This window comes from Dromaius novaehollandiae, chromosome 15 (genome assembly GCF_036370855.1).
Source record: "Dromaius novaehollandiae isolate bDroNov1 chromosome 15, bDroNov1.hap1, whole genome shotgun sequence".
In the NCBI taxonomy this organism is placed as follows: Eukaryota; Metazoa; Chordata; class Aves; order Casuariiformes; family Dromaiidae; genus Dromaius; species Dromaius novaehollandiae.
In genome coordinates, this window is record NC_088112.1 from 20646770 (window position 1) to 20668288 (window position 21519).

Below are 21519 nucleotides of genomic sequence, written 5' to 3' on the forward strand. Positions count from 1 at the left end.
TGTTAACATGCAGTCAGCATGCAGTAAAAACAAACAATTTCTAAGCTGAGTGGGGAAAGATGTTTTACAAATTGAATTAAAAAAACAAAAGCTAATGTTGTTAGCACATGGAGGTTGCCCTTTCTGTTTCATCAGTGTTGTATGCAGCCTAATCCAAGCATCATGTTTGCTAGTACTTATTTACTAATTATTCATGAGACCAGCTAGTCTTCTGTTTGTGCTCTAGGACTGTAATTTTGAACAGCACATAAGTCGGAGGTCTCTAGAATTGCAAAATTGTTTATGGTGCGATGTTATCAACAAAGCATACAAAATACCTCTATGAAAACGTGAGAAAGCCTTGATGTGCAAGAGCAATTTATCATGTAACATTGTTCTTGTTGCTTATTGATACAGTGACTTTGGTTTATTAAACATTTATTTGTAGCCCCAGTAACATTGCAGCTGAGGTTTCTAATTGGAGTTTAGCCTAATTTTGATTTCATCCCAAGTGCTCTGAATTCACGGTGTTTACATTAGTACTGATGAACAGCAATGACTTAACTCCACTGATGAGCGGCATGGAGTGACTGTAAGCTGCATTCATTTTATTGACAGTATGCCTTTGGGGCGGACAAAATAGTTAAAGCCAACAAGTCAGTGCTGCTGTAAATGGTCACAGCTCCAAAACTGAGTGTTGCTCCAGGCCTGGATACACCCTGTAGCAAATATATGGTATGAAAATGCTGTAAAATGAGGCCTGTCAAGATAAGGTATATTGCTAGTGACTTAATACAGCTGGGCTTAATTTTGCCATTAGCAGGTAACTTGTCCTGTTAGTGTAAATTACCCAAACCTGCCAGTAGCCTGTTGCATGCTATAGAAGTACCAGCACCTGCTTCATTAAGTGATCATTATGTTTTAATATGAGTCTGCATTAGCACCTTGTGCAACTGCTGTGAAAGGTCAAAGCTTCCCTCAGCTACAGTGCAAAACCAGTGTTAGTTCTGGGCTATTTTTATTATGAGAAGTAATGGGATGATCTAGTGTCCTGCTGCCAAAATGCAGTTTAATGAAGTACCCAGCTCTGGGGTCCTGTGACTTTTGCAGAGCTCCTGTGGTGGGGCTGGCTGATGGCTCGGGGTTGGCACCTGTGCAAGACATGCACCAGTTCTCCCTGGTCACGCTTGGAGTAACTTCTCCCTCTGGTGCTGCTGATCCAGAGCATGGTTTGGAGGAAGGGGGTCAGACCTGAATTCAGGTCACGCCTTGCAGGTGGCTTCGGTGGCCTCCCTGAGCCTGCTGGCCTGGTGGGTGGCTGCACCTGGGGGACGGTTCCTGCTTCTGGGGGTCAGGTGCAACACCCCAGGTGCCCTGGCCCTGCACATCTGAGCTGAGCTCAAGGCAGGGGGGTGTAAGAGTAACTGCAGCTGAGAGACTTTTCCTCTGAATCTGAGGGGAACAAGGATGTTTTCTGTCACAAGCCTTCAGTAGTCAAAGAAGTGAGTGCAAGTGTCTGGTTGGGCTTTCCTGAGGGATCTGCTGAGGTTAAAGTGTGAGTCCTTGACTGTGAGGGAACCTTGTGCTGTCCTGTTGCCTGGAGGTAGGATAAAGTCACCCTTTGGTTTCCACAGTACTATAACATTTTGGGTTGATACGGCTTGCTCCTGGCTGCAGTTGCTAGTTCAGAAGTCGCAGAGAGCCCTAGTTCTGCTGGTGCTGCTTAGGAACAGACTGGGCACAGCATCTCCGGTGGGGAATAGTCTGGGGGCAGATACTCCATAAAACTATCAAAAAGCAGGAATTCATTGCCCATACGCTGATGGGCGCAAAATAGGACATCAGTGTTTTACTGCTTGTGCCAAAGCCTGCAAAGCTCCGTCGGCAATTACTAAGTATAGATATATGCTCTTGGCTGAAGCTTCTGCCATGCTAGTGGATCTCAGCTGTGTTTTGTTTGGAGATGATAATGTTTTATGACTGTTCTCTTGTTTTCAACAGACGTGGAATGATGAAATCGAGAAGCTTTTGGTTCTCTCTCGTATTGCTTGGGGTTTTCCCGTCGGTCACGAGGGGATGGATGGAATCGGACCGGAGCAGAAGGCTGTATTCGGATGCAGGGAGGTCGCATCAAGAGGTACTGTAAACTGCCAGCTGTTGCAGCTACAACTCTTTTTTTATTTCTATTTTTATGCTGTTCAGGCTTTTCATATTGTGAAAAGAAGACAAGCGAGGGATTGTGTGTTTGTATTAAACAATTGCTGAGGAGGTCTGTGAAGAGACAGTGATTGTGCAGAGACCATGAAACAGAAGCTCTTATGCTTTTTTAGTATATTGCCATAGTTCTAGAAGTGACCCTGTACATCTGGTGACTCTCAGACACAGTCTTTGCCCCCCAGGGCTTTACACTACTCTGTCCTGGAGCTGCTGGGACCGGTGGGAGCAGTTGCAGGGATGGGAGCAACTAAATTTGATGAACAGTGTTTGTTCTGGCTCTTCATCTGGCTCATTGGATTTTCAGGTGAAACCTGGAAGAGTCCTTTTGCTGTTTAACTGAAGGAAAGCCATGCCACAGGCTGCTGAGTGACCCAACATGAGCTACTGCCCGAGGGTTTCCCTGCTGCCTGTTGACTCTGTCAAACCACTGAAGTGCAAAGCAGTTTGAAAGGGAACAAGGGAATGGTGTTAGCTGTGGGGAGGGATGGTGGATGTAGAGGACCTGTGTGGTGTGCTCAGCAGGTGTGACTCATTCATTAACACCTGATTGCAATGAGCTCTGATGCACCCAAGCCCTGGGCTTGCAGAAGCTGGAGCACCTGCAGCTGTCCTCGCTGCTGAAGATGCCGTGCTGGCTTGCTTTGCAGTGATGCAGGGTGTGCGGAGATCTGACCTCCGAACGGTGCTCTGCAGGCGCTCGTGGCAGGGTGGCAGCTCTTCTGGCCAGGGCTTGCTCCATGGGTGTGAGTAAGCTCAGATCTTCCTGTTCCTGAAAATCCGAGGCATGTGAACAAGGCCAGAAAAATCCAGAACTGATTTTCACCAGAGCGGAATGATGAATGCTGGAGCAATTTTAGTTATGTAATTCCTGATTGTTATACATTGCTATAAGTCATTGCCCAAATGCTTGAAAATGAGGCTAGTGGGAGGCACGAGAAAAGGACACTGCAGTATTTTTATTTTTTTTTTTGCAGAGATGCTTAAGTAGTGGTAGATGCATTAGTGTCAGGTTAGTTATGAACACTTTATGGGATCATGCAGCAGTTGCATCTATTTTTAAGTCTTGGGATATTGTTCTACTGGGAGAATCCCATTTTTCCTGGGCGCCTCCCATCTACAAGTATCCAGTCATGTGCATTATTTCAGTAAGACAGTTTGTGGCTAGTTCTTAAAAAGGTGCTCTTCACTGCTTAGCAGGACTTGGAAATCACTTTCAGTGGAGATGATGATTATTCTGCAGTTCTCAGTTTGGTCTCATGTGCTTTTTCCTTGAGGTACCACTTTTCTGTAAAAGCAGCAAAAATCTGTTCTTCCTGCCCAGTTCACTTTATTTTTTTGCTGTACAGAATGATGTAATATGCTGGTGCTGTAATGTTAAACTTCTTTTGTTTCCTCAATCACTTTTGCCTTTTATTAAAAATAATGAAATATTTTGCATGCTTTGCATTTCAAAAATGAAGTAATTCATCACTAATGCATATTAGCTTTGACTTTCAAAAAAGTTACTCCTAGGAATTAAATTCATTACTCAAATGATTTATTTTAATATAAACTATAGAACTGTTAAAGTACTTGAAAGAATTGAAAGATCATTCAACTGATCTTGCTCTAGAAACAATAGTTATTGTACCAGTTACCTGATCATGCTTGAAGTGAGAGGATATAAGCAGAGATGTACTCAGATTTGTACACAATTTATAGTGAATATTTATGATATACAAAGTATGCAGTTAAAACAACTTCAAGGGATGTAACAGTTGTAATGAAGATTTTTTTGAAAAAGTAACTGTACAGAAAGCTTATTCCACAAGAAATAGTGTTTATGCAGTGTAGAACCGGACAGACGAATCTGAAAGACCTGACTAGTTTTCAGGCAGGTTAGTGAAATTGAGAACTCTGCTGGTTTTTCAAAAATGTTTATTTTGCCTTTCAGAAGATAGCTTAGCCATATTGCCTTTCTTAGAATAAAAATCACTTGAAATTCTTTTCTAGTCACTTTTTAAATTTGCATTGCATATCGCATGCTGAAGCTGTGGCTGTTCTTTGCTCTTGGAGTCTGCGGTTTCTCGCAGTTCAGGGGCTTGGAACCTGTGACAGTTGGTTACTCCGACATGCTGCTCTTTATTCATGAGAAATGCTTAATTACCAAACACATGGTTTGATTAATATGTAATTCCATTAACACGTTTTAAACGTTGAATCACAAATAGCAAAGTTTCTAAGCAATCACTAAAATGATTTTAAAAATAGGTAAAGGGTTAACTTCCAGGTCAAATAATTTGAAGTATGCTCTGATGTAAAATTCCTGCAAACTTCATCAAAGCAAACTCAGGTATGGGTCAGTGACCTTCAGTAATACTCGTTCTGATCTAAATAGGAACAAGTTTACTGAATCAAAAACATTGCTTAATTTATGTTCAGATTGCTAAATCGATTTCTTCATGGTCTGTGGTAGAATTATTGCAGTTGTGCTTTGCATTTATAAAGCAAAAATAAGTCTTGAGGCCGTGGACTGCAATATGCAGCCATTCTGGATGAGAAATTAAATCAGTAACACGGTAATAGTGTTTTCCTGATGCTCAGCCTTCTGCCTGTCAGATTCGCAGGGTGCTCCTGAGAAGAGGTTTGTTTTCTGAGATGGTTTTAGTCTTGATTAGAATAGCGATAAACATGGATACGTATGCAGGCTGAAACTCTGTGGGTGTGTCATGAATTAAAATAGAAAACAGTTGAAAGGACAGTGCTAGTATTTAATTGGAACGCTATGACTTGCCTGGTCCATATTCATCTTGGAGAATACTGGGGTCATTTTTATGGTGTGAAGCTCTCCATGGGGTAACTCTACGGAGCATGGAAAAGCTCTTGCAAGCTTCTGGGTGGACTTGCATGGAGCTGGGATGCTCAGCTCCCTCGGGTTAAGCCATCACAGGACTTGACCAGAGAGAGTGCAATATACACCAAAATACACAGAGCTCATCTGCTCCGGGGTGGTGCTTACGGGTGGCTTGTGCCTCTGCCTCGGTCGGGCTGGGGAGACGGCCTGTGCTGCCGCCGGGTCACCCCCTTCCCGGGGACGAGTGCTCGAGGGACGTCGTTGTGTAAAAGCTCTTGCTGCGTGTGGCGGCTGCGGAGTTTGGGTGCGAGCACAGCGGAAAGTAAGGATGGGAACAGCCTCGGTCTGCAGGAGCAGGGGGTTTTGCATGCAAGATTTAAGTGAGTATTTGTCCAGAAAATCCCTGTGGAAAGCCAGTAGCGCTACTGGAGGTCTCTACGAGGTCACCCACGCTGGTAGCTCAGGCTGTTTTTTCAACCTGCTGGGGTATTGCACAAAAGCATCTTATTAAATATGGAAATTTGACAACTAGCTGCTATTCTCAATTCTGTATGAGAGGCTGCTTTTGTATAAGTGCTGAAGCCAAAGTTTTTTGCCGTGGTTCTTGCAGCTGGGGCAAGTTCCCCCTCTGCTTTTCACTCGGTGGCAGAGCAGCCGCCAGCGCTGCGGGTCTTCATTGGCGATTCGAGGAGCAGAGCCTCCATCTGCTGATGGGAGCTCCTCAAACAGGAGACGGCACAGCGCTGCCTCTCAGAAATTAAATTTTGTGCTATGTTTTCCGGGGCGCTGCTGGCAGCTGGCCTGGACAATGTTGTCATAGCTGGGTAGTGTGGAAGCGGAGCATAATCCCGTGTTGGTACAGGTAGGGTTGGTTTGTCTTAAATTGCTAGAGGAAATATTTGGATGTTGCTGATAGCTTGTAAGTGATTACAGTAAGGACTGGCAGGTATCCTGGTGTCTATTCTCGGCTGTAAAACCGGAGCTGCTGTGCGACTTTGTGGAAGTGCCCCATCGCTCTCGCTTGGCTTTTGTGCTCAGCTCTAATTCTGCCACCACCTTCCTGCTTGAGAGCAGGGAGATGCCAAATCAGAGCACGATGCACAGAGCATCCTGCATCCCCTGCATGTGGACGGGTTGCACAGAGCATCCTGCATCCCCTGCGTGTGGACGGGTTGCACCCGCGGACAGAGCTCGAATCGAGAAGCTCGATGTGCCCACATGGCCGGCAGTGTCTCTTGCAAACTCTGTGCACCGACCCGGCTGCTTTTCTGCTCTCTTCTGCTGGACCTTGATACCTCATTGAGACTGAATTGCACCTTAATTCTCCGTTCCCGGTGAAGAGCAAGGCTCCTGTCCATGTGCCGTGGTATCAGTGTGCCGTCGGGTATCGGAGTTGGACTGTGACAGCTAAGTTCAAAGCATAAGCTGGGAAGGTTGTGCCAGCACTCGACAGTGTTCCTTGATCATTTGTACCTATGATTCAGTCTTTTGTCACCTTATGTCTTGGCTTATGCCTTAAATTTCATCACCAGCCTCTAAATATCACTTCTAGCTATGCTAACACTTAAACTTGTTTTTGTACTAATAACTATAGCAAAGGTGCTTTTTTTAAAGGTGCTATGACTTTCTCGCTGGTGTTTGGAGGTATTGGCTTTGCAGGATACCCATCGCTTGGCTTGTTTGTTATTACTCATGTGGCATCTGAATGGCTTAAAATCTGAAGGTAACAAGTGTCACCTTGCCCGGCACCAGGACCCGGGCGGCTGCAGCAGCCCTTCGGTGCGGAGCTGCGCTTGGCCGGGAGCATCAGTTATTGCGGAAATGGCTCATTATCTACAAGTTCTTAAATGTTGTTGCACTTAATGCTTCAGCAGAGGACCCCGGTTGCTTATCTGGAGCAGCAGGGGAGTCGTGGGGATGCTGCGCTCCTTCCCCCAGCAAGGCTGTATTTCCTCGCCTGCCTGCCGAAGGGCAGCTCTGGGAAGCGAGATACAGGACTGGAAAGGCTTTTCATAAAGGCTTTTGCTTATAATTCAGACACGGACATAATTTTAGAACATGAGCTTGGAATAGGGCAGGCATGGTGTATCAATTTTATAGGCAGCTGAAAACCTAATATCCTGGTATTTATTTTAAGATTTGCTGGGAATGTGTTGTCTGCCCTGTGCATGTGCTTGTAAGTCAGCTTGGAGGAAGGAAGGAAAGAATCGGACTTGAATTCATATCTGTGCTGGGCTACAGTCTGCTCCTGCTTTAAACCTTAATGATGGAAAAGGGAGACAAAACAAGACTTAAATTTCTATTTGTATAACTTTATGTACCCGTAATTCACTCCTTGTTACCTGCTTTTATGTGGTATCTCTGACAAGCTGTAATGCTTATTGTAGACAATTCTAAAAATACATATTTTTTACCTCTCTGGAGATAAAACTTTTGCTCCGAATTCTGGCTGTCGGTGTATTTGCAGTTCAAGGTGCTGTGAAATCCTCTCGTAGTGCTTGGATGTGCAGGTCGGGTGCCCTTCTATCCCAAACCCTGCCTGCCCTCTCCTGTGTCCCCAAAGGATTTAACAAAAGCTGTATCTTAGGGAGTGCTATTAGGCTTGAAATACTAAAATTCAGACATTGCAGGATTTAGACTGTGGCAGTTACTGTTTATTGGAGTAAAAGCAAACTAAAATGTGGAAAATGACTATTTTTGCTTCCCATCTGATGACCCAGCTGGTGCTGGTTCAGTAGGGAGAACGTGGGCTGTCAGGGTGCATGGTGACCTATTCGCAGGCATAATTTAGAGAAGCCCAACACTTTGGAGAAATGTCAGCTGAACTGTCCTGTCCTGTCCCAAAGCACCTTTGCAGACTTGGGCAAGCTTGGTGGTGGGCAGTGGGCTCTCGGCAGACCCATCACCTGCTGCCCTTGCAGAGCGCTTCAGCCTCTCTCTTTGCATACAGCTCCTTGCAGGACCAGAGCACTGCTTCCTTTACTTGTTTTTAAATTTACTGTAATGTGCAGTGTTTGGCCCTCAGGGACTGCACTGCTCAGCCCATGGGGGCTGTTACCCGGGGGCTCGGGGTGCCCGGCTTGGTGCTGAGCTGCGGCACAGACTGACCCGCAGGGATCCACTGCCAGTTAGTTCTCCTGCGACTGGGAAAAATCCTATCCAGCTCGGAAAGTGCTGGTGTATTCCCAAAGAAGAGAATGAGATCAGAGGGTTTTTTTTTTAAAAAAGTACATCTTGAAGATGAAATTGCCTTTGGTTAGCTTGGCTATGATGTGATGGAGTGCTAAATTTTCTGATACTCTGTTCAGAAGCCACTTAACCTTAAGAGAATAAGTATTGACTGTTCTTTTTCCCATATGCAGTGTATCGTCCCTTCAGAAAAAGGCTGTGGCAGTAGCTTAAAAGAAGGCAGTTCTGCTTAAAGGACTTCTACCATCAAGCAGGGGGATTTTTAGATATTTAGATGAGGAAGGATACAGCTGCGTATTTAGTTTCTAAAGCAGGCTTGTAGGGAGCTTCCCTATGACAATGTGGAGATTTAGGGAGTTATGCCTAGGTTTATAATCTGAAGTCCAGAAATGGTAGTGAGTAAAATCAGAGGTGCAGCAATTAGCTCAATTAGCTGCCGTATGGGTGAATAGATGATACTGTGGTTGGAGGCAGGAGAGCCTCTCCGGGTGCTTTCACCGGACAGGACAGATGAAAATTGCCAGCTTCTGTGCTGCTACCAGGCTTTCGAAGCAGTAGTGTGTGCTTTATTTTTTTCCTCTTTGCCTGGCTCAAAGTGGATGTTCTCTGCCTTGCTAGCATCTTTTTTTGAAAATATATTGTCTTCATGGCTCTAAACAGAAGATCCTGATTGCTAAACCAAGCTTTGTGTTAGTCTGCCAGACTAATACACTTGCAGCGTTTATGCCGAGTACCTCACCCAGCAATTTGCTGGGCATTGCAGTCGTTTTCCTGACCCCTCTTTTGGGACAGGAAAGAACATGCTCTGAAGGAAAGAGATTCCTGGGATTATACCCTATTAATAGGAGCTACCACTCTATTTGCAGAATGAGCCAGGATTGCATCTTTAGGAGTTTAGGTGGATCCTCAGAGCAGGTCCCTGGAGACTCGGTGTGTTCAGGGGTAACGTTCAAATCGGTGATGGGCAGCGCATGAGCCGAGCTGAATTTGCTTTATCCCACCTGCTCGAGCGGCGCAGTCTGTTCCTCGGGAAGCAACCGGCGGGAGGCTCGCTACGCTCCAGCAATACGGATAACTTCGTGGTCTGGGTTATTTTACCCATTCTCTTGCATCTCTTCCACCTGCTGCATTCATCGGTTTTGGCAGAGGCCCCTGTGCTAACCCTTGCTTAGGATCATAACAAAAAAAATCGCTCCGCAGGGCTAGATCTCCATCGGTATTGAAGGGCAGGGGCCTGAAAGCACTGCAAGGGTATCCTGCGAATTGCTGCATTTCAGGGCTTTTGGTACCTGTCAGGTGTCATGCTCGGATGGTCGGAGGCGGGGGGGGTGGCAAGTGCTGCTTGCTGGCTCGTGTTGGGAGGGGGGGGAAGCTGTGGCTAAAGGACTGCAGTTCCTGGTGGCAGTAACTCTAAGCACTTGACCTGAAAATGGAGGAAGTTGGAGCAGAAGTTGCAAAGGGCAGCAAAGAAAAACTGCTGCAAGGATTTACTCCTTAAAATAGTGCATCGGGCTGTTGCTCTGGTTCCTACTCGTGTGTCTGTATGTGCCTGAGTTATGAGCACTAATCCTCTGGTTTTAGTCAAAGAGCAGCTAGGAAGCAGTAGCAGACAGGAACTTGTCTTTCCTGATTTCAGACCTAATTGTGACCATTTAATTGCTAACCTCGCGGAGCACGCTTGTTTTTCAGATTAGAGCGCAGGAGGCTGCATGCGGCAGCATTAACGAACTGGAAGAGCAGATGTGCAGGGAGGAGAGGAAGAACAATTATTTACAGGAGGAATCAGGAAACAGTTTTTCCCTCAGTATTGGGGAATTTTATACAGACATTGCACATAACTTACAAATTGAAGTGATATGAAGCAAATGTGATTTATGACAGTGCTGGACTCTGCATCTGACCGCTTTTTAGGGTGGCATTTTAGGGCAGGGAGCCCATGGTGTGTGTCTCATTCTGCCTGAATGAGACCAGACCTGCAGACCCAGAGCTCCGTGGGGTCCTGGAAACACCGTAGTGTGGATGAGTGTGCAGGACAGATGTACGTGCTGGACAGACGTACGCGCGGGCCCCATGCACCTCCTCAGCTCTAGCACTGAAAGGGGGGACAGCATAGGACAAAGCACCTGCTCACTTGTGGCTGTTTTCAAACCATGGGCAGTTTTAGTAGTGAGTTAACACCTTTTCATTTAAAAGGCTATGTTAAGGGTGTATTTTACAGATATTCTACACTTACTTTAATGCCTAGTCTACAGCTATAGGATCTGGGTTAATAGATCGCTTGTAGCCATGCACAGCAGCTTCTGCTGATGTAATTTCGTATGTGCCACAAGCAGCTATAAATTCTAGATACCTAATGATTTTTTGTAACCTGCTGTAGACTGTTAATATTACCTGCCTAAAAGCTAGACCACGTTATTTTACTCGCCTGGAAGTGAACTTCAGGGAGAGCTTGTTTCTGCGTCTGCATCTTGTCCCACGGGCGTTTTAAAGCCTGGAGAACCGGTGCTTCGTGCTGTGCTTCGCAGCAGACAGTCCCGAGCTGGCTTTGTTTCTAAATGACCTCTCCGGGCTCATGCTGCAATAATTATTTCTTGTTGTTAGCGGTTCCACCTGATGGTTTGGTTTCTGCCTAGTCACTCGCTGGCTGCGGAGAAAGATGCGGTGTTACTAATAGAGGTTGCCCTTGAGGTGCTGGCGTTAGATTTCTGCATGACTAACGGTCCCAGCAGGTTGGGTGTAGCTGTCTCTTGAGCTTGGAAGATCGCTGGCTGTTTTCCAAATCAGAAATTAATTGGTCTTTAATAGGTTAGTTTTGCCAGAAATATAAAGCTAAGAGGAGTGCATGCATGTGGTCCTTCCCCCCCCCTCAACTTGGTCCAACTCTAACAAGCCCAAATGGTCAACTGCTGATTAGCATTGGGATAATAAGGCTAATCTCAGGTGACCTTAGAAGAAAAATATTTTTAGTGCAGTGGTTATTTTCTTATGTTTTCTTGGGCTTTTTAAAGATGTCCAGATCCTGGACTGCATATACCAAGATATCAAATAGGGCTGGCCAACAAACTCCTCCAGGCTAAGATTAGGAAAAAAGGGGGGAAAAAAGCTCCCCAGAGCACCCCACCAAAGCCTTTCAAGGGTTTTGGGAGGGAGGAGGATGCTCAAGTGAATGTGGCTCTCATGGGCCCTCTTTGCCTTGGCGGAGAGTTGAAGCAAAATCTTCCATTATCCTAGAGGGTGCCCAAAATGCCAGGCCTCAGTGTGTGTTTCCCACATCTAGGCATTTCTGACCAGTACGCACTCTGTGACCTATGTAAAAAAACCATGAATTTGGTGAGGACCAAAGTGAAATGCAATGTTAGAGGAGAAACCTTGCACAACGTGGTCTCTCGGTGGACGCAGAGCCGGAGCGACGGAGATGCTGCGTGCTCCCTGGAAGGGGCTTGGTGCCACCCGTTCCTGGGGGGTTATGTGTGAGGGACCTCCTACTTTCACAGCAGTACTTGCATTTGCCTTACCTTTTTGTAGAGATAAGGTGTTAAGGTTAGCCTGCTGTTCACTGGCCTCCCCTGGATGTTTTTCCCCCCACCTTGGAGGCAATCAACTTTTATGGTGTCTGTAATGGGATGACTTAGGATTCAGGCCTGAATTCATCACCCTGAGCCTCTTTTTCTGAGGCTGATGGGGAAAGTGGCACCTCCTGATGGTGCTTCTTCCTCTCCATCGATGGCAGCTACCTGCCTCGCTCAGGTGTTCGAGTGCAGGCAGGGAAACCTGGGGCTGCACAAAACCAATGGTTAATGCTGGGTTAACACCAGAATGGGTGCTGTGGGTTCACAGACCCTTGCTGCAGTGGTGCTGTCTGTGCACCCTTTGCCCTCGTGCAGACGAGCACAAGCAGCTCATGCAGCCCCTCTCCTGTGACAAGGATTTCCAGGAGGAAAAAGCATTGCTATATGCGGTGCACAATATGTTCTTTGCAGGCATACAGCGGGTGCACTTTTTTGTATATAAAAGTGTTTAAAGATTTTATTTACTCTAGTATGAAATGACCTGAAAGTAGTTTTGCTGCTGGGATCTGTTGCTAATGACTGTCAGTAAAATCATTTATGCCACCTTGCCCCCAAGCACTGTATTATATTGCGTATTCCATCTGTGTAGTTGTGCTTTAACTCGGCTCAATAAAGTGCCCCCCCCGCCCCCCATGTCTGTTCTCAATGAAATGTGATTCTTCATTGCAGAAGTGCCCGGCTCGGCTGTGGGACCGTGATTCAGCTTTAATCAGGAGGCTCTAACGCAAGCGGGCTCTTAGGGCTTGGCAGGACATCAAGGCGCTGTCTTCTGCAAGAGTGACGTTCCTCTGAGAGCAGAAAAGGGCTTTGTGCAGAAACGTGGTTTAGCTGCACAAGGTTTGCCCAGGTGTTTGATGTGCAGCAGCCACGGAGAGGGGAGGCTGTGCGATAGCAAGTGGGGGGGACGTGACCTGTATTTCTGACCCTTTTTCCTCCCGAACCAGCTAACAACAGTGATCATGCTTGATGATGTGACATCTGCAGTCAGGTGCTAACACTGGTTTTATTAGTCCTTGGAAATACAGGTTTTCAGTAGATGGGTGTCTTGTGAAAAGCAATGCTGGAACAAGCGTACCGCATTGATTTCCACCTAAACAATGGCTGGGCACTTCAGTTACAGAATAGAGGGACTTTTTATTCTGCCTTCAATTAACATTTCAAAGGAGGAAAATAGGTGCTAAAAGTAAGCCTGGACAAATAACATGGTTATATTAGTTAAATGGTATTTAAAGTGGTTTGCAACCCATATTAATGAGGAAGTTCTGTAGAAGGGATGAGAAATCTGAAACAAATTTCTCCCTTTAAAACACATGATTTATTCTATGATAAAATTAGATTTTTAGTTAAAGGAATTTGCAGCCATTAAATGGTGCCCAAGAAATAAGTATCATTTATAAGCATCTGCTTTATGGCTTCTGCTGAAAATTATTCCTCCTCAGGCTATGCATCTGAGTACTTTAATGTCATTTTTATCAAAATAGTTTGGTTCTCTACTAGTAATGTTATTAAAACCTTGTGATTTTTACTTGAGAGCAATATCTGACACTTCAAAGAAAAGGGGACTGCTCCTTTTTGTAAAGAAATTTCCAAAGTAATAGTGTGTGTCACAGCGTGCCTGTGGTTGGACTTGCTGGTAATGTATCTTACTGGTGAATCCTGTCATTAATAGTAAGGTTGTCTTATATTCAGTGTGCTGTGAAGAAGAAAAATTAGCATCATTTCTACTTTTTTTGTTACAGAAATTGAGGTGGTATTTGCCTCTGCCAAATCATAAGAAAAACTTGAGCCTTTGCTGTATTTTCACTTACTGGAGGAGCAGAAACCTCCTAGACTTGTCTGTCTACCTGAACTGATGCATTTTTGTGGCTGCTATCTGCTCTGCCATGCTTCCCAGACATTTTTCTTTTCCAGATTTTTTTGTGTATGTGTCTGAAATTTTGAATGTTCTCTGTGCCATCAGCCAGGAACGCTTGTTTTTCAAGTTGGTTTTTCTCACTCTGTGTATTTCTCCATGGAGTGGGATGTTCTAGGGGACATCAAGTATGGTATATCAAGTATATGCTATCAGTTAAGGAGCACTGATTTCTTGAAGCCTGACCCCTTTCCCCCGCCATTGCATTTCTATCAAGCTTTTCCTCTGAATCTTGCATCTGTGCTTTAGTTTAAATTCATTAGAGCTTATAATTTTAAGGGGAACAGAGTAAAAGAAGGGAACCTTTGAAGACCAGCTTTTGTTTTTCAGTGTCTATGCAGTCCTTTTCTTGGAAACACCAAAAAGGCATTCAATACAAGTGAGCTGACAAATATTCTGTGGAGTGTGGTTGTCTTTCTTTTGATCAATGTAATACTTGTAATTAGGTTTAGTGTTTCTAAGCCCTTGAACTGCAGAGGATTCAAACAGCTTGTTAAAGTGAGGGACTCCAGGGGAGCTTTAAAAGTACTCTTTCCTTTTGCCCATTTTACATGTACATGGGCTTAATGATAGCAGGCTGTATCTGAATTTTTTTATCCTGGGTCCCACCTCTCAAACTAATATTTGAAAAGCTTTGAGAGGTCCCTGGAGTATAACTGTCTGCATATCTCGGAGCTTTGCTGCATAAAGAGAATAAATGCTTTGAAGTCTGTACTAATCCTGCCATTTTACATATTTCTCATGATTGCTGATGTAGCATCCTATGGGGGATAATGACTTAATATTTTTATAAGAAATATCCATGCTGACTTTTTTCGTTATCCCTTGGCTGGCTTGGAGGGCGCCAGGGACACCACACCTGCTGTTGTGATCCTACATCTTCAGTGAAATACCTTGTTCTCAAGAAAAAGGGCTTGTTGGGCCCTTACAGGGGAGAGAAGGTGTTTGTGCACAATGTACGCTTTGCTCGTCATCACCGTTTGTGTTAAGCTGTCACCGTGTTCAAGCTGAGCCGGACCCAGAAAGGTCTGGTGCTCTGGGCCTCTAAGGCTGGAGCGGTCCCTGGTGTTGGTGGCCTCGCTGGTGGCCTCGGAGGGGCCGAGGGGGACAACAGAGAGCAGTGCTGCTGCAGATGGATGGATACGACATTGCAGAACATGTTCTGTATGTAATAGTGCATCCCTGAATCGGACACCTCTGCTTGAGTTAATACTGTCTAATGTTTCCAGGTTATAGGAGTTCCCTGAGCAGATACTGTCACTACTTCCATAGGCTGATTTTTTTGTTCTTTTGTTCACGTCAAAGCTTTGCATCTTCTACTGTGCTCCCGCAGTAGCTTCCTCTATTTTTCTATTAACCTGTGGCAGGACTTTCTGTACTGCAGAAGGGGACTTTAAATATACTTCATTAGACATATAGCAATATATTTTACTTCCCTTTGTCTAAACATCATCTGCAGGGATGTATTTTATTTAAAAAAAAAAAAAAAAAAAGCATTGGGTGGACCAGAAACTCAGCTGTCTGGGGAGGCAATGTGTTAATTTTCCTTTCAAAAGGAGGAAAAAAACCTCCTATCCCTTCAGCCTCAGGTAAATAACCCTTTTGGGGCAGCGGGTGCTGGGGGGATGCTGCGATGCTAAGGGAGGTGCAGCTGCTGGCAGGAGAGCTGGACCGCGAGCTCCCGACGGGGCCTGGTGTGCTTGGCCCTGTGCCCTGAGATGCCAAAGGGGAAACCAGCTTTTAAAACTGGAGTAGGATATTGCATGAGAGCTGTGCTGGTTCAAAGGTACCCCCAGGTGCAGCCAAAAAGCCCTGCCTCCTGGCCCAGGGCTGCTGGAAAGCACTCTCCCATCCTGGCTGTGAGAAATAATTGGAATAATGGAAATTGTATGCATTTGTAATTCATAAATAATTTTCTTGCTTGGAATTAAATATTTATTCCTCTCGAATCTCACCATTAATATAAGAGTATTGTCTGAGAATGCAATATCCTTTTTGACTTTTTATGAAATGTACTTTTTTGAAGTGTCTTTACTGGAGATGGTGATGCCTTGCAAGAAGCCCTGCGAATGATGAGGTGTGCAAAGATTTAAATGAGCTGAGCATGACTAGTCCGGTTATTTTGCCTGAACTATTCAGGTGCTTGAACAAGTCTCTGCTCAAATGCTTGTAACTGCTCCCTCCCCACTGCCCCCAAATTCTTGGTGTAATAAAATATCCCCAAGCTTCTAGCTGCTCCATTTCATCAATAGAAAAGAAAATACTAATTTAAAGGAAGATATTGTGCACTGCCTTGTAACCTACCACAGAATGATGAATCATTTTAGGTGACATATTGATGCATTAAATATTTGAGTGAACTGAAACCGCATACTTGTAATCACTGCTCCGTGAGCTCCTCCCCGCCGCGTCGCTGGGTGCTTGGGGGTTTGTTCAGGCTGCCTTTGAACCACTCCCGTGTTCTTCAAAAAATTCTCTTTTTCGTTATAGGAATCCAGAAGGTTTGAAGTCACAAGAAGAAAAGGTAGGAAAAAATATGATTTTCTTTCAGTGTATTTGTCATGTTGAGTATTCTTGCAGCAACTTGTTGACACAAGCACGAGTTTACACCCTTGCAAGAGTATACTGCTGACCAGATTGTAATTTTTTTCAGTATGAAGTTGCTCTTTTGGTATAAAATTGCATGATAGTTCTGGGGATGCAAATCAAGGGCTGCTGTATGCTCACAGGGCGTCTAAACTCTGGCCCTGGGATCTTTTAGGGAAGAAATGGCCCAGATGATGCTCTACTTGCACTGGTGCCCTCTGGCAGCTGCAGAGGTGCCTGTAAGAAGAGCTGCAGCTTGGGACCTGCAGCGAATCGCTAGAATTCACCTTTTTGAATAGCTAAGACAAGCAGTGTATTGTCACGACGTAGCGCGGTGGTGTCATGCATGTGACTTCAGCATGTTTATTGCTCACTCCTTTATCGTATTCATCTGTTCAAGTGTCTTTATGTTCTATGGAGAGAAAAAATAACACTTTGGAATAACGGCAGCCTGTCCCACTGGGGGCCGTGGATTTTTCCAGAGTGGTGTGGTGTCCAAGGTACGTGGCAGACCGTTTGCTGTGAACTTGAAGGAAGTTCTCAGATGGTTTTGTGTTGCTGAATGGGGTTTTGGAGCAGCTGGAGGGAGGCAAACTCCTTGCTGGGGAAAAAACCTGGTCATGAGGAGAGAAAAAATGATGGTGTTGGGAGGAAATTGAGAAGAAAAGATGGAAAACACAACACTGTGTGGTCCCTGGAGTGCAGTCTGGCTGGTTGGGTCTGGGAAGGCGCTGGGTCTGTCCAAAGGTGCACGGATGTGAGATGCCGGCGTCGTGCCTGTGCCCTGCTCTCCCGGCTCAGGTCCCACTCCTGCAAACGCTTTTGCCTGGGTAACTAATTGGCAGTTGTTGTGAGCAGCTCTTTTATTGTTGTAGGCAGCTGGGCGAAAATCAGCCATCAAAGAACTCATTCTGTTTATCATTAATTTTGATTTTGTTTAGCAGATGTTTTCTGGCTCATGCAGTTGCTTGCCTAATCTGTCTTGGTGTAATGTGAGGCGGGTGGCACTCTTCTGTTAAACAGATTATTCCCCAATTTTGTTCTGGTAGTGTCTTTAATTGCTTTGGGCATCCCATGTTTTGGAAGGAGGTTGTAAATGCTGTTGTTCCGTTGCATGGATGAAAAAGGTTAGGTCCGAGTCATCTGAGCAAATAATCTGCCTTTTTTATTGCTGTAGACAGACAGGAGGTAGGAGCTCTGCAGGCCAGTGAGGCTGAGGCAGCAGAGAGACTTGAGCAGTTGTAATATATGGCTGTTGCTAGAGGTAAAATCTGATTAGCTGATGTTTCCAGCATGTGTATTTGATCAGACTTCTGACCTTTTTGAATGAAGGAGTCCAGTTTTATCAGACTTTTCTCTGTCTCGGGCTGATGAGGGTTCCTGGACAGGACTTCTTGGGAACATTGACCCGGCTTGCCTTGAAGGTGGTTGAATTGTACAGCATGTTTCCGTGGGCTGGGATTAGGCTAGGGAATGTAAACAAATGACTCCTGAGCTAGGGATTTCCAGGTGAAAGTACTATGTAGCTCCTGCTCTGAAGCTGACTGGTAAGGCAGAGCAGCCTAAAGGTCCTCCTTCCCGTATTTTTGAATGATTCGTACTGTGCAGGAATGTGTATTGCATATTCCTCTACCTGTTTCCTTGCCTGCTACCTTTTACCTGTACAGGTGTAAGGCCATAGCTCCATAATCAGTGTGTTGTGGCATCATGCATCACTGAAAAGAGCTTATATGACCATTTTGAACCTTACAACTCCCTGTGTCAAGTAAGAATCCATAAAGTCGATTAAAGCCTTTAATTTCACCTCTGCCAACACTTCTGAGACTGCCTTCTCTTGTGCCTCTTCTTCTTTCCAAATCTGTATTTGCATTTCTTTTATTATTCTTTAACAGCCAACAGCAGAAGTGTTTCAGTCACATCTCTTGGTAAGGTCTTGCTCCTAGAAATAACGCTCCTTACAGTTGTGTACCTGTTGCTCAAGCTGCTTTTTAGATGCAGAAGAGTCTGTGTATCCTGAATGTGGAGACGTTTAAGGCATCCTCTAGCTAGTAGTTTGTGCTGCAATTTGTTATGAATGTAGAGATGGGGTCCAGTCTTGTGCTGGTGAAAATAGATTTCATGAATAAAATGTTCAAAAGTACCTCAAGTTCTGATATGATTTGGATATCTGAAGTTTTCTTCCCAGTAAAAGTAACCAGCATGTGCAAGAACTCAAGTAAAGAAGCAATTTTTGAAGGTGGGACAGAGGTTTCTCAATCTAGGTGCTTTGAAAACTTTGCTGTCAGCTACTCTGGGACAGACTGCTAGCTCTTGGGGAAAAAATTCTGAAGGGTCTTGATTGCATGTTGCTCTCAAATGAGACCAAATAGCAAAAAAGCAGCTTGTTCATGAAAGGCTGTTCTTGTTTCTTCTCGCTTCGTGTGCGTGTAGCCCCTTGCTTCTGGACTGAAGTGCAGCACTGCAGACTTGCTCGCGGGTGCCTGGAGAAACCTCCTCACCTCTAAGCAGTCGCAGCAGGGGCGGATCACCTAGAATGGGGTGCTGAACACGGCCAGGCACGGGCTTCATGTCCACTTTCTCCAGGCTGTTCCCGGCGGCGTGATGCCGCCCATCAGCACGCACGGCCCGAGCCACCACTGCGAGTGGCCAAGTGCATCTCGATCACTGCAAACACCACTGAAGTCGAAGAAAATGCTAGCAAGCAAGCGTGGTAAATATGTACTGGTCATAAAACCCCCTCAAAAGGGTTTGCTAAACTACCTGGGGATATTCAGCAATGGTTAAGAAGTATCTGCCTTCCTGGAGTTAGTCCTCAGCAGTTCCTATAAAAAAGAAAATTAAAACCCTTTGTCAGAAACCTGTTTGGTAATAAAATGTTTGCAGCACAGGCATCACTTGGTAATAGAAAAAAACATAAGAGGAAGGTAGAAGTGTCTGGTTATGCACAGGATGGGATTTGTTGTAAATGGTTGTATGGTGTGATCTGATTTCAAGTTTCAGTCCTTTTTTAGTAAAATGATTTTGTGTGTGTAATGTTTTTTACCTGTAGATTTTACCTGAAGAAACTAGGGAGGATTGGAAGAGGTGTGTGTGTGTGTTGGGGGGGGGGTGTCCCTCTTCCTCCATCCCTATCTTTGATGGAAGGCTTTGGCTTTGTGGTCAGGAGTTGAAAACCTTTGAAACTTAAAAATATCTAATAGGAAATACCACAAAGCAGACAGACTTGGTGGCTGTCAGAGGGCCTGAGGGATAAACCCGAGCGAGCTGGGGCGGCCGGCGGTGCCCGGGTGCTGTGCTGGGGTTTGCGTGGGGACGTGGGAACACTTTCCTCCCTTTCCAGCCGTGGAAGAGCCCAGTCCAAATGGGAGGCTTTTGCTTTCCAAAGTGTCAGGACTACATATGCTGGAGAAACTCTGAAGCTGACCCAGAGCCGCCCGTTACCGTGGATGAATGGCTTTCCTTTGACTTCAGCCTAATTGCATGATTTAATTGCGGTGGGAGGGAGGGGCGATGCCTTCAGCTGGCAGCCGTGTTCCACCGCGACGCGTGCAGGCTGAGCCCCTTAATTTAAATGGAAATGGCTGCAGATAACTTTGTCCCTGGGATGCCTAACTGGTGTTTGAGTATTATCCTATTTGACTAAAAATGATCTGTGAGCTGAGAAAAAAAGTAATTCAATTGTCAATTAAAGCTGCAAGAATATTTTCCTGCATTCAGCGTAAGCCTATTAAGTCCAAATTTTGCACTCTGGTATCTACAACCCACTGTAGCTTCCAGCAGCAGTACTCATGCAGCAGGATATGGCATGGGGAGCTGGATTTTGTGGTACTGGGCTTTAAAAAAAATGAAATTAAAAGGGGGTGGGGTGCAGCATGTGTTTAGCAGAGGGCAGGGAGTAGCAGGCGGCAGAGTGGGGAGGCTGATGAAGGGCTTGTGGCAACTGCAACTAATTCTGCAACTTCTGTGCCTGAGGAATGTGTCTACTTCTATTGACGCTGGGGGTTACAGGACACTCAGTACCCAGAATAAATTGCCTACTGGTATAAATATGTCCAGCTGAAAGGATAGTCGCTAAGCCCAAAGAGCCAGACCTCCCGCAGGTACAAATGGTCGAAGCTGCACTGAATTTAGTGCATCAGCATTGGTTTTTCCTAGCTGAGGATCTAGCCGAAGCACTTAAAACTTACTTTTAATTTGTTTTTGTTGCTCACAATTACCCATTCAACAAATTAGTGTCAAAAGATGCTTTTTAAACCATTCAGCCAAGAAATGATCAAGCTTATTGCTTCCACTCTGTTTGTCCAAATAATCTTATTAGATGTGATGCAGCTCCAGATTTATTCATAGATGTGACATCAAACTGCCATAAAGATTTGAACTTTGACTACCTGTTTTGCACTGAATACCTCAAAGAAAGGTTGCCACCTTTCAAAGTTCTGTATTGTGAAAGTCATGTTTGAATTTATGATATATGATATTTCTCCCCTCTCATAGTTGTAGTGAGTTTATGCCCACAGTGAGGATTAACAGTAGATCCCATCCTGGGCTTTTGTGAGTTGCCATGGTGTTAGTGAAAGTTGGGGGGGGGGTACATGAGTTAGCAGTGGTGGAAGCATCTAGTCAGCAGCTTAAGTAATATTTCATTACTTGCCACTTGACATCAGTTCTTATGTCCTAGATGAAAAAGTGACTCATGGTTATAAAACAATAATGACCCATAGAAATTCTGTTCACTCCTTCCTTTCCCCTTGCACCTGTCAAATTTCCAGCTATCCATGGAAGATGAAAGGCTCTCAAAACTCGGCAGGAATGGTGAGTTTCTGGCCTTAAGCCTATCACAAATACAATGAAGTGATCAGACATGATTACCCTTGTAGGAAATCACCTAATAATTTCCTATCCTGTTATTTTTTTCCCATTGCTACAGTCCAAAAAATTTGCTTTTGTTCCTTGTGACCTGGCCAAAACCCACTCAAATCAGTAGCTCTGACTATATATCTCTTTAAAAGCAGTCAGGGCCAGTGCTGTGCTCCCCAGGTCTTGCTGGACTCTGGTCCTGTCTCGAAGAGCCTTGCAGTTTGCAGGCAGACTAGCTAATCTCCATAATATCCAAATTGTATGATACTGTACGGATGTAAGGATACACTCCGGCTGTATCTTCAGGGTATGCTGCAGGCTTGCTGCAGGGATGAATGGTGAATCTGGCCTTACGAGTAGTCTGAAGTGTATCTAGG

General features: G+C 45.0%; 1 protein-coding gene across 5 annotated transcripts in view; it reads left to right on the forward strand.

Annotated features, from left to right (window-relative positions):
- FSTL4 (follistatin like 4) overlaps positions 1-21519 on the forward strand; it is a 433157-nt gene that overhangs the window by 196205 nt on the left and 215433 nt on the right. For all 5 annotated transcript variants that reach the window (XM_064521140.1, XM_026118282.2, XM_064521137.1 and 2 more), the window contains 2 exons: positions 1981-2116; positions 16190-16223. In XM_064521140.1, coding sequence (XP_064377210.1) covers positions 1988-2116; positions 16190-16223 — 163 coding nt within the window. In that variant the 5' untranslated portion in view covers positions 1981-1987. The remainder of the gene's footprint in view (positions 1-1980; positions 2117-16189; positions 16224-21519) is intronic.